Source organism: Lolium rigidum, chromosome 5 (assembly GCF_022539505.1).
Source record: "Lolium rigidum isolate FL_2022 chromosome 5, APGP_CSIRO_Lrig_0.1, whole genome shotgun sequence".
Taxonomy (NCBI): domain Eukaryota; kingdom Viridiplantae; phylum Streptophyta; class Magnoliopsida; order Poales; family Poaceae; genus Lolium; species Lolium rigidum.
Window position 1 is genome coordinate 65,357,563 of NC_061512.1, and position 15,183 is coordinate 65,372,745.

Consider the following 15,183-nt stretch of genomic DNA (forward strand, 5'->3'; position numbering starts at 1 on the left):
TTTGCTTTTCTAACACCTCGGGAGACCCAGGCGGATCCGCATTGGTCTTCCACCGTTACTTCTCGCTCGGGGGCGGATTGGGTGGGTTTTGATTTTTCGGATCTAAGGCGGAATCTTCGCTAGGAAGTTCTCGCGTCTCGGATCGGATCTTCGCGACCGCGTCCTGCTCGGCCGGCGGTCGCGTCGAGCGCTACTTACCGGTGGGTTTCCGTCGGAATCGACGGTTTCCCCGATGAAGATGTGTATGCCGCCAACCGGGACGATGGAGAGCTTGACGGGGTCGGTTTTAGCCGGAATCCAACACTCATCCGGAGGGACGATCGGCAGATTTCCGGCGTAAAGGACACGCCCCACAGCGATGGTGTCGTCGTAGCTTCCCATGGCGGAACCCTCCCGGTTCCGGCCTCCAGACGCCGCAGGCCCCACGGTGGGCGCCAACTGTCGTTGCCTAATCGACGGTACCTCGGAGGAGGGATCCTCACGAGGGGGAGAAGAAGTAGGGGCCATAGGGCGGAGTGCGCACGGGACGGTGGTACGCGAGTTACCCAGCTTCGGAACACCTGCACGATGACAGGGCCTACTGCTGCTTGTCTGGAATTATCTGGGCGCTTTCGCGTTGTTACAATGAGTTGTGGTTGTGCCTCTAGGGCTCCCGGGATCCGGCTTATAAAGGCGCACGAATCTAGGGTTTACACGGAGAGTCCTAGCCGGAATACAAGTTGCCTAACTACGGTACAATGTCTTGCCGTGTACGTCAAGGATCCGCCTTCCTCCAAGTACGTGCTGGATCCGGATACTTCATGGGCCGTCACGGATCCGGCCTCCTTCGTAGGTCGGTAGAGATCCGGCTTCCTGTTCCTGGGCTGGACTTCATCCTTCAGGATCTACAGCAACTGGGCCGCCCGATGGGCCACATGCCTCACCACCATCTATGGGCCACCCGGGCTTGCCGGATCTAGGCCATGCCGTTGATATACCCATAAAGTATACCCACAACACCATCCTCTTGGGGTTCCTAACGGACGTGTGCATCACGCGCCATCATCTATCATGTAGGCATTATCATTTATCTTCCTTAGAACAGAGAAGGGTCTGTATTTCCACCATCTAAGTTTCTCTTTGATGTCTAATGGCGGTCCTTCTTTCCGGAGGTATACCATCACCTTATCACCAACCTGTAATGATTTTAGCCTCCGTTTGTGGTCACTTTTCTCCTTCTCCTTGGAGCTATTACGATTTGATTGATTTGGTAGAATGATGATCTTCCGCTTGTTCCAAGTGAAAGAGTAAGAATTTTCCTTCCCTTTGTGTGTTGTATTCACACCATATTGCCAAGGTCTCCCAAGAAGAACATGGCTGGCATGCATATCAACAACATCACATAACACATTTAAGCGATAATACTTGCCCATAGAGCGTGGTAGGTTGCATTGTTTGGTGACCCTCATATCCACTCCTTTCTTGATCCATCCAATAGTGTAGGGGGTTGGATGATCATGTGTCTCAAGCTTTAAATGGTTCACCAAATTCCGAGAGATAAGATTTTCACAGTTGCAACTATCAATCACTAATTTGCATACCTTGCCATTCACCGAGCATTTGCTCTCAAATATTTTCTTCCGTTGTGTGTTGTCGGGCTGTGGTGTTGAGCACACGAGGGGCTGAATCATGCATATCACCTCTTCTCCCTCCTCTTCACAAACATCTTGTCCTTCTACATCTTCAGATTCATATTTTTGGTCGTCTTTGCCATCATGGATTGTTGTGTTGACAAATTTCGTCAATGGGTAGTTGCTAGATACGTGCCCCTCTTCGCCGCATTTGTAGCATTTCATAACTGGTTCTGCCCTACTCTTGCCTCCAGCTTGCTTTGGGACAGGTTGTTTTGCCAGAGGTTGGACTTCTTTTTCCTCAACTCCATGGGAGTAATTCCTGGATGAGCCTTGTGTATGAGGGTATGGAGTCTTACTTGCCCTTCTTGTCCACACCAACCTTTCAGCCTTTAAGGCTAGAGCTTGTGCTTGATCAACGGACCAAATTTCTTACCTAGAATATAGTAGAAGTGTGTAGAAACTAGTACTAGATCTTACTTATGTTTGTTTTTTATTTTATTTTATATACTGTCCATCATCACGTACTCCCCGTTACGCTAAGGAGCTAAGGATTAATCAACGTTGTCCGCGAATTGCATGCATATATGTATGGCTGAACTTACGGACTGAGATTTTGGTTCGACCTGAGCTTTTCGCAGGTCGGCCTGTAGAAGTGGCAGACCAAGTCGAGCAAGTTTTCTGGACCTCATCTATAAAATATTCTGGTCCTCCGCAGGCTTTTGGCTCGGCAGGGGCTCGGCTCGGGCTGGCCGAAAAGCTCGCCATTTTTTACTAATTAAGAGGGAAGATCTTTTTAGGTTCTGGCCCTTAAACGGTGATCGAATTGATCGACTAGGTCAGGCTCAGGTCTCGTTCTTGTCTGGATGCCTATACACCGACAAGGTCGGCGCTTGGTAGGCACCGCACACCCCCCACGCGGGCGTAGGCCCAGGTAGGTCTTTGCCTCTTTTTTCAGTTTTCGGTTTTTCGTTTTTCTTTTCTGTTTTCTGTTTCTTTTTTGGTTTCTTTTTATGTTTCACATTCTATAATATTAAATTCAAAAGTGTTCAAATATGAAAATTGTTCAAATTAAAAAATGTTTGAATTTGAAAATGTAAAAACTTCAAAAACATTCGAATTCGTAAAATATGTGATTTTAAAATGTTCAAATTTAAAAAATGTTCATACTTCAATAATGTTTATACTTGAAAATTGTTTGAATTTAGATTTTTTTCATTTTCTAAAGAAATTGTTCAATTTTAAAAAAATTCAAATTTATAAATATTCGATATTTCATATTTTTCAAAATTTTAAAATATACAACATTTATAAAAATCTTACATTTTTAAATATTAGTTCTAAAAAATTCTGGAAAAATAAATATTTCCAAAATAACGCAAAAGAAACAAGAGAAAAAATGAAAAGAAAAAACAGTATTACCTGTTGGGCTCACCCAAGCTCGTACGCAAGGTTGTGCGGCACCCCAAGCGCTGCCGACAAGGTCGGCGCAGAGGAATCCTATATACCGACCAAGTCGGTGCCTACCAAGTATTGTATACCCCGGACGGCTATTGGGCCTTTCCCATTTTCATTTTTTTCCTTTTCTTCATTTTCTATCTCTCTTTTGTTTGTTTTTCTGTTTTCTGTTTTCTATTTTCTTTCTTTTCTCTGTTTATTTTGATTTAAAATCAAAAAAATTCAAATTTGTAAATAGTTTAAATTTGGAAAACCTTCAATTTTGAAAAGTGTTCGAATTTTAAAGATGGTTAAAGTTAAAAAAATTGTATTCGAAAAATGTTCATATTCAGAAAATGTTCAAATTTTAAATATATTAATTCTCAAAAAAAAATTAAGTATGTTTATTTTTTGAAAAAATTTCAAATTTTGAAAAAAAATGTTCGGTCTCAAAATATGTTATTTTGATTTTTTGAAAAAATGAATTTTAAGAATTAACAAAAAAATTAAAACTTTTGGATTTAAAAAAATTGGGTTTAATCATATGCTAGCTTTTAAATACGAAAAAATGTAAACAGTAAAGAAGAGAAAATAGAATTAGAAAAGAGAAAAAAACGAGCTTCCCTGATGGCCCGCGTCCCACTATACAGCCGCCGGGTCTGGGGTTTTGCGACACTCCATTCGCACCAACCAGGTCGGTGTATAGGAGCTCCGGTCAGGCTTAGGTGTTGTTCTTGTCTGGATTGCTTTGATTGTCTCCAACCCACCCCACGGAGAAGCCCCAAATGTTCGCCACCGCCAAAGGTATTGCTCGTGGTTGTTGCCTCCTAGTCCTAGGCCACTCCTCCTAGTCGCGAGCCTCTTTGGCGCGGACACCATCGGCCGCCGCCGCCTCCAAGACACAGGACGCCCTCGCCCATGGATCTGAACTCCAGCGCCCACACCTCCAGTCACCACAATTTCCTCTCCTCGCGCATGATCCGCCCTCCTCTCTTCTCTTCTCACTCCTGCTGCACCCTCATGCTTTGTTGCTCATCCTGCCATCTCCGTCGCGTAGGTGTGGCTCCTCACCTCCACCCCCCCCCCCCGCATCGGGTAGAAACCCTAAACGATGCCGCGTCTTCCCTCCTCCTCCAGTGTATGTCCTCATTGCCGTTGTCGGCGCGCGCGTGCGGGTAAATGCACGTAATGCTTTGGGCGGCGGCATGCCTCCCTCTCGCGTCGTGCACGCATAGGAGGCACGGGATCGGCGACGATGATCAACGGCCGGTAGCGGGGCTGGTCGGGGATCCGCGTGGAGGGGTCCTAGGCGGGATCCAGGGTGGCAGCCTCGGGTGGTGGGAGGGAACACGCCGCAGAAGCCCGTCACGTTTTTTCCCTAGTCGTGGGTGTTCGCTTAAAGGTTTTTACTGGGCCGCGCCGTGGACACCCGTGACCACCTACAAGCTGACCCGAGAACCTTCCGCGCGCATCCCATGACCTGGTCGGTCGGTGACCTCTGAGAGCCCTGTTCTGCATGGCATCGAGCATTTGGAACTTGATGGAGTTAAAAAGGATGGTCGGCTGCGCCATATGGCGTCTTGCTCCCTCTAACGTAGAATCCTAAAAGCTTCCGTCCTCGATCGACTTTGGACATAACGATCTTGCTGTGTATCCAGAGACTGCTAGGACAATTCTTGTCTGGCATGTTAGCTATAGCCCTGTTTACTGTAATCTGGTGCCAGTCGCAGTGCGCAAAACCTCCGTCCTCCATTCTCACCCAAACAACACCTACTCACGCCATCGCCATGGAGAACTCCTGCGCTGCAAGCCTGACCGATGCGGCGCGCTTGGTGCGGCTTCTGAAGATCGGCGGCTACTGCGCGACCAAATCCACGCGCGAGAATAGCTGCAAGATCGGGTCCAGATGGCACGTCGACGGGTACGAGTGGGAGCTCCGGATCTGTCCGGATTACTTTCACAGCTCAGGTATTACTCCGTGGGTAGCGCTCGAACTTAGCTTGCTCAGCGGATCCAGCTCCCGCACGCACGTAAGGACGATTCTTGGCTGCCGGATGGTGGATCCGACCGGAATCCTGAAACCTTCCGAAGAAAAGAGGAAGTTCGGGCTATTCTCTATCCCCAGTCCAGAAAGCGCAATGTCTACGCTGAAGCTCATCAAGAGAGAAGATTTGGAGTCATCGGGTTATCTCCAGGATGATGCCTTCACTCTACAGTGCACCATCACCGTCCTCAGGGAACTGCCGCTGCAGACGTTCTCGGCCGTGAAGGAAATCACCGTGCAAGCCGCACCACCTTCCAACCTGCACCAGCAGCTCGGGGAGCTGCTGCAGAGCGAGGCCGGAGCGGACGTCACGTTCGTCGTATCCGGCGAGTCATTTGCCGCGCACAAGCTCATACTCGCCGCCAGGTCCCCCGTGTTCATGGCCCAGTTCTATGGGCAAATGATGGAGAAGAGCTCCCAGCAAGTCGACATCAAGGACATGGAGGCCGCGGTGTTCAAGGCGCTGCTCGGTTTCGTCTACACCGACACGGTGCCGGAGTTCGAAGAGCAGCACCAGGACAAGGAGGCGGTATCGACAACGGTGATGGCGCAGCATTTGCTGGCTGCGGCAGACAGGTACGGCATAGGAAGGCTCAAGCTGATCTGCGAGGGCAAGCTCTCAGGTGGCATCCACGTCGACACCGTGGCAGCGTCTCTTGCCCTGGCCGAGCTACACCGCTGTGAGCTGCTCAAGGCCAAGTGCATCGACTTCATCGTCAGGAGTCCTACGGTTCTCGACGATGTCTTGGCCACGGAGGGGTATAAGAACTTGGAGGCAAGCTGCCCTTCGGTGCTCACTGACCTGCTTACGCGCGCGACCAAGAAAAGCGTTGTTTAATTTGATGCTGCCAAGTGCTTATTTGTGTTTTATCTTGTCTTCTTCTTTTCTCAAGTTAGTGTAGCAGCATGTGTCGTACGTGCTTCTCTGGTAAGAAAAACTTGTGTCTATCTATATATGATGTGAGTTGTGAGCAATTCCTCTGTATATAGGCTGGGCTGATCGACTCACCAAGCCTCAACTACTTCTCTTACAGACTTAACACGATAATCTTACTTACCTCCTCAAAAACAAAAGTTGTAAATTTAATTGACAAGTCTAACGGATACAATAGCAAAACCACTCGGGTCATACAAAAACTCAAAGTGAACACAACACAGCTACAAAAATTATTCGCAACAATAATAGTTAGATTTCCATCAAATTTGGTGATTTATTGGTGTGAATTTTCCTAGATTCTAAGGGTATTGGTTTGTCTCTCTATATCTTTACAAAACTCCAATTCTACTGGAGTACGATTAGTCACAATGCAAGAATTTTAGATGTATAACTTCTGAAGTTCCCTGTAGATTTTCCAATTAATTTAAATCAGAAAAAGAAAAACATTTCAATAATAGTATACGTCAAACAATACTTAACACTTCCGAACCAGGCCATGGAAGAGCTTCTAGCAACATATGGTTCTCCAAGACAAGGAAAAAGGCCAGTCAACAAGAACTACATTTCCTTTTAGGATTATATTTCCTTTTGTGTCCTATATATGATTGCACATTTGTTTTACCATATTTATACTTGATTGTCAAAAAAATTGCCATTAGTTATTATTACATTCTTACATTAGCCCAGAGGCATTTCTAGGTTCTTACAAGTCAGGCTCACATGTCAGTTACCACTTTTGCTTCAGTGCACCTCCTCTTTCCAAACTTAAATACAATAACGGCTGAAATCGCTTGATACATTTTCATAACAAAGGGCATGATGGTCATTAACTGAAAAAATCATAATTAATTAATCAGTATAGCCGTATTTGTACGAATCGCTATTGTCTTTGTAGCCTTGTCCGGCCTACAACTTATGGTTGCCACGTACTCGTCACCCACCACTCATGATGCCTCCGTTCCTCGGCGGCAGCGAGCAGTGGTGACCGACACAAGCGACGGAGACGAGAAATGCAATGGTGCTCGCGGCTCGCCTCCGATCTTGTTCCATGTGCTCGCCTGCTGTTATCACCAGAATTTTACCGAGTCAGAGGTGGGCCGCGATCAAGATGGGCTTGAAGATTATATACGGAAGAAATACGTGAATCGGCCTTATATGCAAAGTTTGGGCTAGTTTGCCCTTGTATCTGTAATATAGTAGATTACGTATCGGTTAGTTAGAGTTTGCCTCGTGCACGGTTGAGATTATTCCCACGTTAGAAAGTCTACGGACTATAAATATGTATCTAGGGTTTATGGAATAAACAACAACCAACGTTCAACACAAACCAATCTCGGCGCATCGCCAACTCCCCCGTCTCGAGGGTTTCTTCCGGGTAAGCACCATGCTGCCTAGATCGCATCTTGCGATCTAGGCAGCACACGTTTATTCGTCTTCCATGCGTTGCTTGTACTGAAGCCTTTTTGATGGCGAGCAGCGTAGTTATCATAGGTGTTTTAGGGTTAGCATTGCTCTTCGTATCATATGCTATCGTCGTGCAACCCTTAGGCATCTAGCCGTCCTTACGCCTGTCACGGGTGTAAGGGCGGCACCCCGCTTGATCATTATTTAGTAGATCCGATCCGTTATGACTGCTCCTTATTCTTCAAGGATTAGTTTAATATCTGCATTGTTAGGCCTTACAAAGGGTTGGAGGATCTAGCGGCGTGTAGGGTGTAGTTTGCTAGCCCTAGACAGGACGTTCCTAGGATCAACCTCGTGTTGGTTTTTAGGCCCTGTCTAGGATCGGCTTACGATCACCGTACGCGAGCGCGAGGTCCAATCGTGAGTAGGATGATCCGATTATGCGGTGAAAACCCCAGATCGTAGTAGGTCGCTTTAGCTTTATCTTGATCAAGCAGGACCACCATCCGATCGTACACCTCGTACGTATCATGGGTGGATCGGCTCTTTGAGCCGATTCACGAGATAACCCGAGAGCCGATCGAGGCTCGTATTTAACGTTTACGTGTATGCCATGCAGGAAACTAAGCGAGGCATCATCCAACACCTTCCTGACCAGGTATAGGTCAGGTGGCACGCCCTTGCGACAGCATCGGACGTGTGCGCAGAAGGCTTTGCGGGCCGTCGCTCGGAGGGACCAGGGCCAGCCGCAGCCCTGAGTTGTTCCCGGCTCTACGGTGTTGCCCGTCGCTGCCCGCCGGTGGGTTTCTGACCGCAACACATTCTGGCACGCCCGGTGGGACAATCTTCGACATCCACCGCATCGCCATCTACATCTGAGATGGCGGAAGGCACTCCGGTCAAGTACGAGGATCTGACTGACGAGCTCAAGAAGAAGCATGACGAGATCAAGGCAGTCCTCGAAGCCGACCTCATCGGCTCTTTTCACAGAACCCGCTCACATGGCATCAGGTGGAAAGGGTTCTCACCTGAAGGCGCACTCGATGGAGTGGACCTGTCCTCCCCGTCAGAAGAACGCACCAGGTCGCTGCGTCAGGAGATCAACTTCATGGTGGCTCATTCGCTACACCGCCACTCTGAGAGCCTGGTGAACACTTTGGAGCGTGTCGCTCTTCGCGTGATCCAGGAAATCATGAGCCATCGGTACTCTCCGTCGGGACCGGCTCCGGGGACTTACCAAGGAGAGATGCCACTCCGGTCCCGTCCACCGCTGCCGTTCGCGTTGGCAGCACCGAAGTGCCGAACTCATCGGCATATGTCGTCTACAAGATTGGTGGTGACCCTAGTGACTACCAATTCCTACATGAGGCGCCCAAGGAGATCCCGCACGGATACACGTGCGCATACGTGCCAGACTGCAGTAACTGGGCACTCTCGAACCAGGCTGCAACAGCAGGGACTTCTGGAACAGCAGGAGGAACGTCGGGAGCAGATATTGAGAAGCAGACGTGGCTAGCTAAGTATGCCACTCCGACAAACCTCCAGAGCTCAGCTCCTGCAGTTGGCTCAGAACTGGAAAAGCAAGCATGGCTGGCTAAGTATGCCACCCCGGCGAATCTTCAGGGTTCGACACCTTCAGCCATCACCGCGGATCAGATTTGTACAATTCTGAAAGACCAATTCGGCATGATGCCGAAAAGGAGGACAATCGGCTATACCAAGCCGTACCCCAACGAGTACGAATTGATCCCGCTACCACCCAAATATCGGCTCCCTGACTTCACAAAGTTTAGTGGATCAGATGGTTCCAGCTCCATCGAGCATGTGAGCCGATATTTGGCACAGCTGGGCACGATCTCAGCATCGGGACGAGCTGCGTGTGAGGTTCTTCGCACGAGTCCCTCACAGGATCGGCTTTCGGGTGGTACACATCGCTGCCACCGAACTCAATCCGGACTTGGAAGCAGTTGGAAGAGCAGTTCCACATACAGTATCACTCAGAGGCTTCCGAGGCTGGTATTGCCGATCTAGCACAAGTACGACGAAGCGCGGGGAAACGGTGTCGAGTACATCCGGCGCTTCAGGACCGTTAGGAACCGATGCTATTCGGTTCACGTAAGTGAAAAAGAAGCGATCGAGTTGGCGGTGGTGGGTCTCTCATCATCGATCAAGGACGTGGCCTCCCAAGCAGATTACCCTTCATTGGCGCACATGGTGCAGAAGCTGTCAGCATATGAACAGCGCCACCCAGATGTTTACCAGGACAAATTCAATCGTGCGGTGGTCCTGGTTGAGGCAGACGAGGATGAAGGTGCTGCGGGAGATCAAGAGGTAGCAGTGGCTGAATGGACTCGGGCGGCAAGCCCCGTGTCTTGTAAGTGGGTTAAGCCACAAGGTCCTCCAAAAGGGTTCGACTTCGACGTGACCAAAGCTGAGCAGATTTTCGACCTCTTACTCAAGGAGAAGCAGCTAAAGGTACCCGAAGGCCACAAGATCCCCACGGTGCAGGAGCTGAACGGAAAGCCATACTGCAAGTGGCATAACACGTTCACCCACTCCACTAGCGACTGCAGGGTGTGGCGTCAGCAGGTCCAAATGGCGATAGAACAAGGGCGGCTAATTTTCAACCAGTACGCCATGAAGGTCGACACACACACCCCTTCTCCGCCGTTAACATGGTGGAGTATACTTACCATGGAGGGTGCCAGCCAGATTCCTCGTGCAATATCAACATGGTAGGACCTGGGCACCACTCTGGTAAGGACGGAGATGAGGGCAGCTGCTCTCATAGCAAAGACACAGAGGAAGCCGCGCCACGCGATCGGCTCCGCCACGACCGGCAAGCGCTACATCACGGAGGGAGAAGTGAGGAACGTAAGATATCAGCGACCTCTCTCTGATCACCTCCTCAACAAGTATGTGGGTCAATACGACCAACGCCGGCGATACAACGACGATGATGAAAAAGATCGTCTGGCTAAGGACGACAGGAGACGTCGCCGGCATGATCGCGACGAGGAGCGATATGAGCGCCACGCCAAGGAAAAGTCGAGAGAGCAAGACGACGTGGATAGGCACTGGGACTGCCCCTTCTTCAGACACTGCTGGGATTCAGGAATGAGCCAATTGCCTACAATCGGCAACTGCCCAGAATGTAAACAAAAGAAGAAGGATACAGCTAACGTGTCCGTGTTCAAACGTCTAGGGCCTCTCCCGCCTCGGAACAAGCATGCTGAGTCCGCTCGGGTGGAAGATCTCGAGGAACTAGAGGACGATGATCAAGAAGAAGACAAGTATCATCGGCCAAGGTGGTGCCCTGATGGGCTCAGCCGTTCCCAAAAGCGAAAGGTTCAGCGTCTACGTGGGTTGGAGGAAGCTGAAAGGTTATACCTGCACACGTTAAGGAAGGCACGGCCTGATCTGGCCGCTAAAATCCAGCGAACCCTGGACGAAGAAGGTCGGCCACAAAGAAAAGAGTGGCGCCCCAGGCAAAAGAAAGCCGATGATGATACATCGGCTGGCACAAACATGGTCTTCATCCTTCCAACGGAGTTTAGTGCTCCAGATTAGACGAAGCACTCTGTGGCACAACTTGATCTGCGGCCCACGGCCGGTCATCTTTGAGAAGCCACGAGAGAGAAGCTACGAGGCATCCGAAAGCCCCGTACCTGCGAGGTTACATCAATGGGCAGCCTGTCAACAAGATGTTGGTGGACACCGGAGCGGCAGTTAACATTATGCCATACTCCATGCTACGTCGGTTGGGACGCTCCAGCTCGGATCTGATCAAGACCAATGTGACACTGAGCAATTTCATCGGCCAAGCATCTGACGCACAAGGTGTTCTGAACGTGGATCTGACCGTAGGAAGGGAAACTGTCCCTACGACGTTCTTTATTGTCGACAGCAAGAGCTCCTATGCTGTCCTACTAGGGAGAGATTGGATCCACGCCAAATGTTGCATCCCATCCACGATGCACCAATGCCTAATACAGTGGGATGGAGATGAAGTAGAGGTCGTCCACGCAGATGATTCAGCCGAGATTTCAACGGCTGGCATGAACGTTTGGGAGACATCAGGCCAAGAGCCACTCTCAGGCATCAATTTGGACGACTGCGAGCGCATCGACGTGACAAAGGACGGGGTTAGGCTGGTTTTATCCACCGGCCTGACCGTGTAACAAAAGCAACATCAATGGACAAACGTGGCGATGCCGATCCAGGTGATCGGCCCCAAGGATTTATGGAGGAACATTGCAAAACCTTCATCGAGCAAGCAACATGGAGGCCGATTCCAGCAATCGGCCAAAATTATCCTCACCATACATTTTGCCTGGGTTCAATGACGATCTAAGGGGCAATGGGTTTACGTCGGCTGATGAGCTGGAAGAAGTCCACATTGGTCCTAACAGAGCCGACGTTCACATAGAGTGCCTTGGCTAATCACAGAGCCGATTTCAGCAGTTACCTGGCAGAATCGGCTCGGGGGGCACCTAATCAGATGAACATGTGCGATACATGTGCAGTGAGATATTGGGGGCCGATAATCGGCCCGTAAAAAAAAAATCTTCGCATGATATGCAAGGAACAAAGCCGATGCATAGCCATCGACTCTAGCACAATGACACAGGAGCTACCCGCTGCGTGTTCAGGGCACAAGGCAATGCTGTCAGAGGAGTTAGGCCGTTGGTGATTATCTCGCATATCGGCTTTCAACGGAGGAAGGGTGATCGGCTTTGGCTGGCTCTGCATGGTAGTTCTCTCAGACATGAGTGAGCCTCGGTCCATTTGTCTGAATTGCGTGTCCTCGTCTCTGTTTCGCCTTGACTGAGACTCGGGGGGCAGCTGGCCTGGTAGATGCTCTGTTTTTGAAAGCCGATTGGGTGGCCATCGGCTAGTCCTACGTCGTGATTTTCGTCAAGGGTGGTGATCCAGCAGAACTCAAACTCATTGATCGAAAAGGTGAAGGATAGTTCATGAGGGCTTGATGCGCTGACATCGGCTTATTGAGCTTTGACCAAGATTGCAATCACCCCGTGGTCGAAGAGATGAAGGGCGGATTATGATAAACCGATGCGTTGCCATCGGCTCATTAAGAATCGGCTTAAAAGAAATCGGCAAAATCAAATTGGGGAAACTTCTTCATTAATGAACAGGATTTCTTACAAAGAAAGAGCCGATTGCTCAAAGAAGGAAGAACAAAAGAAGGGTCTGTTGACCAATCTACTACTACTAGGCCTACACTAGTAGATCCTAGTCTACGGGCCATCGCTGCCCTCGTCGTCATCCTCGGAGCTCTCATCGGCACTACTACCGATGGGCTCCTCGTCGCTGCTCCCGTAGCCCTCTACGGGAGCTTCATCCTCCTCTTCATCGTCGCTGATGTCGTCGTCCCACCACATGCGGAGGCGTTTCGCCGGCGGGTAGCCCTCGAGGGAGTCGTCGTCGTCGTCTTCCTCTTCCTCTTCTTCAGAGGAGGGGCAGCCGTCCCAGGGGAACAGGTCGTCCTCGCTTTCCGATTCCAGTTCCCCATCGGCGAGGAACTGGAGATCTTCATCTCCGCTGGTCAAGGACTGGTCGTCCTCGGACCAGATGGAGGAGGCGTGGTCTTCCTGGTCCCATTCTTCTGGTGCGCGGATGTCCTCCGGTGTCTCGCGGGAGGAGGAAGACCCATAGGAAAGGCCGGAGGAGGAAGAGGAGGAAGAGGACATGGTGGCACAGGAGGGTTTTTTGGGTGCTAATGCGAGGAGGATGAAGGAGAAGCAAACTGTTTGGGACAGTTAAATAAAAGGGGATATGGTAGAGATTCAATGCCACAGCAGTTTCCGAGGAAGTGGTGCCCAACAGAAAAAAAAAACAGTTCGCATGCCACGCGGAGAAGTGGAAGAGGCAAGGCATCGTGATGAAGGATACTGCAGCAGTTCTGCTCTGCCACGACATGACCCGACGAAGGAAAAGCGTAATGATTTTGGAAATGTCATTTCCAAAACCAGGGGGCATGTGTTATCACCAGAATTTGACCGAGTCAGAGGTGGGCCGCGATCAAGATGGGCTTGAAGATTATATACGGAAGAAATACGTGAATCGGCCTTATATGCAAAGTTTGGGCTAGTTTGCCCTTGTATCTGTAACATAGTAGATTACGTGTCGGTTAGTTAGAGTTTGCCTCGTGCACGGTTGGGATTATTCCCACGTTAGAAAGTCTACGGACTATAAATATGTATCTAGGGTTTATGGAATAAACAACAACCAACGTTCAACACAAACCAATCTCGGCGCATCGCCAACTCCCCCGTCTCGAGGGTTTCTTCCGGGTAAGCACCATGCTGCCTAGATCGCATCTTGCGATCTAGGCAGCACACGTTTATTCGTCTTCCATGCGTTGCTCGTACTGAAGCCTTTTTGATGGCGAGCAGCGTAGTTATCATAGGTGTTTTAGGGTTAGCATTGCTCTTCGTAACATATGCTATCGTCGTGCAACCCTTAGGCATCTAGCCGTCCTTACGCCTGTCACGGGTGTAAGGGCGGCACCCCACTTGATCATTATTTAGTAGATCCGATCCGTTATGATTGCTCCTTGTTCTTCAAGGATTAGTTTAATATCTGCATTGTTAGGCCTTACAAAGGGTTGGAGGATCCAGCGGCGTGTAGGGTGTAGTTTGCTAGCCCTAGACAGGACGTTCCGAGGATCAACCTCGTGTTGGTTTTTAGGCCCCGTCTAGGATCGGCTTACGATCACCGTACGCGAGCGCGAGGCCCAATCGTGAGTAGGATGATCCGATTATGCGGTGAAAACCCCAGATCGTAGTAGTTCGCTTCAGCTTTATCTTGATCAAGCAGGACCACCATCCGATCGTACACCTCGTACGTATCATGGGTGGATCGGCTGTTTGAGCCGATTCACAGGATAACCTGAGAGCCGATCGAGGCTCGTATTTAACGTTTACGTGTATGCCATGCAGGAAACTAAGCGAGGCATCATCCAACACCTTCCCGACCGGGTATAGGTCAGGTGGCACGCCCTTGCGACGACGCATCGGACGTGTGCGCAGAAGGCTTTGCGGGCCGTCGCTCGGAGGGACCAGGGCCAGCCGCAGCCCTGAGTTGTTCCCGGCTCTACGGTGTTGCCTGTCGCTGCCCGCCGGTGGGTTTCTGACCGCAACACCTGCACAGCCAGCAGCTAGCAGCGCACCTGCCTGAGAATTAAGATAGCTACGCACGCAAGTTAGATATGCTTCCATCTTCTTGATTAACTATTGCGTCTATCAAGGTAGGCATTGATACGCGTAAAGCACACGCCCGTTGGGAACCCCAAGTGGAAGGTGTGATGCGTGTAGTAGCAAGTTTCCCTCAGTAAGAAACCAAGGTTTATTGAACCAGTAGGAGTCAAGGATCACGTGAAGGTCGTTGGTGACGGAGTGTAGTGCGGCGCAACACCAGGGATTCCGGCGCCAATGTGGAACCTGCACAACACAATCAAAGTACTTTGCCCCAACGTACCAGTGAGGTTGTCAATCTCACCGGCTTGCTGTAAACAATGGATTAGACGTATAGTGTGGATGATGATGTTTGTTTGCGAAGAACAGTAAAGAACAATTGCAGTAGATTGTATTTCAGATGTAAAGAATGGACCGGGGTCCACAGTTCACTAGTGGTGTCTCTCCCGTAAGATAAATAGCATGTTGGGTGAACAAATTACAGCTGGGCAATTGACAAATAAAGAAGGCATAACAATGCACATACATATATCA

The 15,183-nt window shown here is 49.8% G+C and overlaps 1 protein-coding gene across 1 annotated transcript; it reads left to right on the forward strand.

Moving 5' to 3' along the window:
- Positions 1–4,834: 4,834 nt before the first annotated feature.
- On the forward strand, positions 4,835–5,929 carry LOC124656051 (BTB/POZ and MATH domain-containing protein 1-like). The gene has a single exon (XM_047194862.1). The coding sequence runs from the start codon at positions 4,835–4,837 to the stop codon at positions 5,927–5,929; it is 1,095 nt and encodes a 364-aa protein (XP_047050818.1).
- Positions 5,930–15,183: the final 9,254 nt, after the last annotated feature.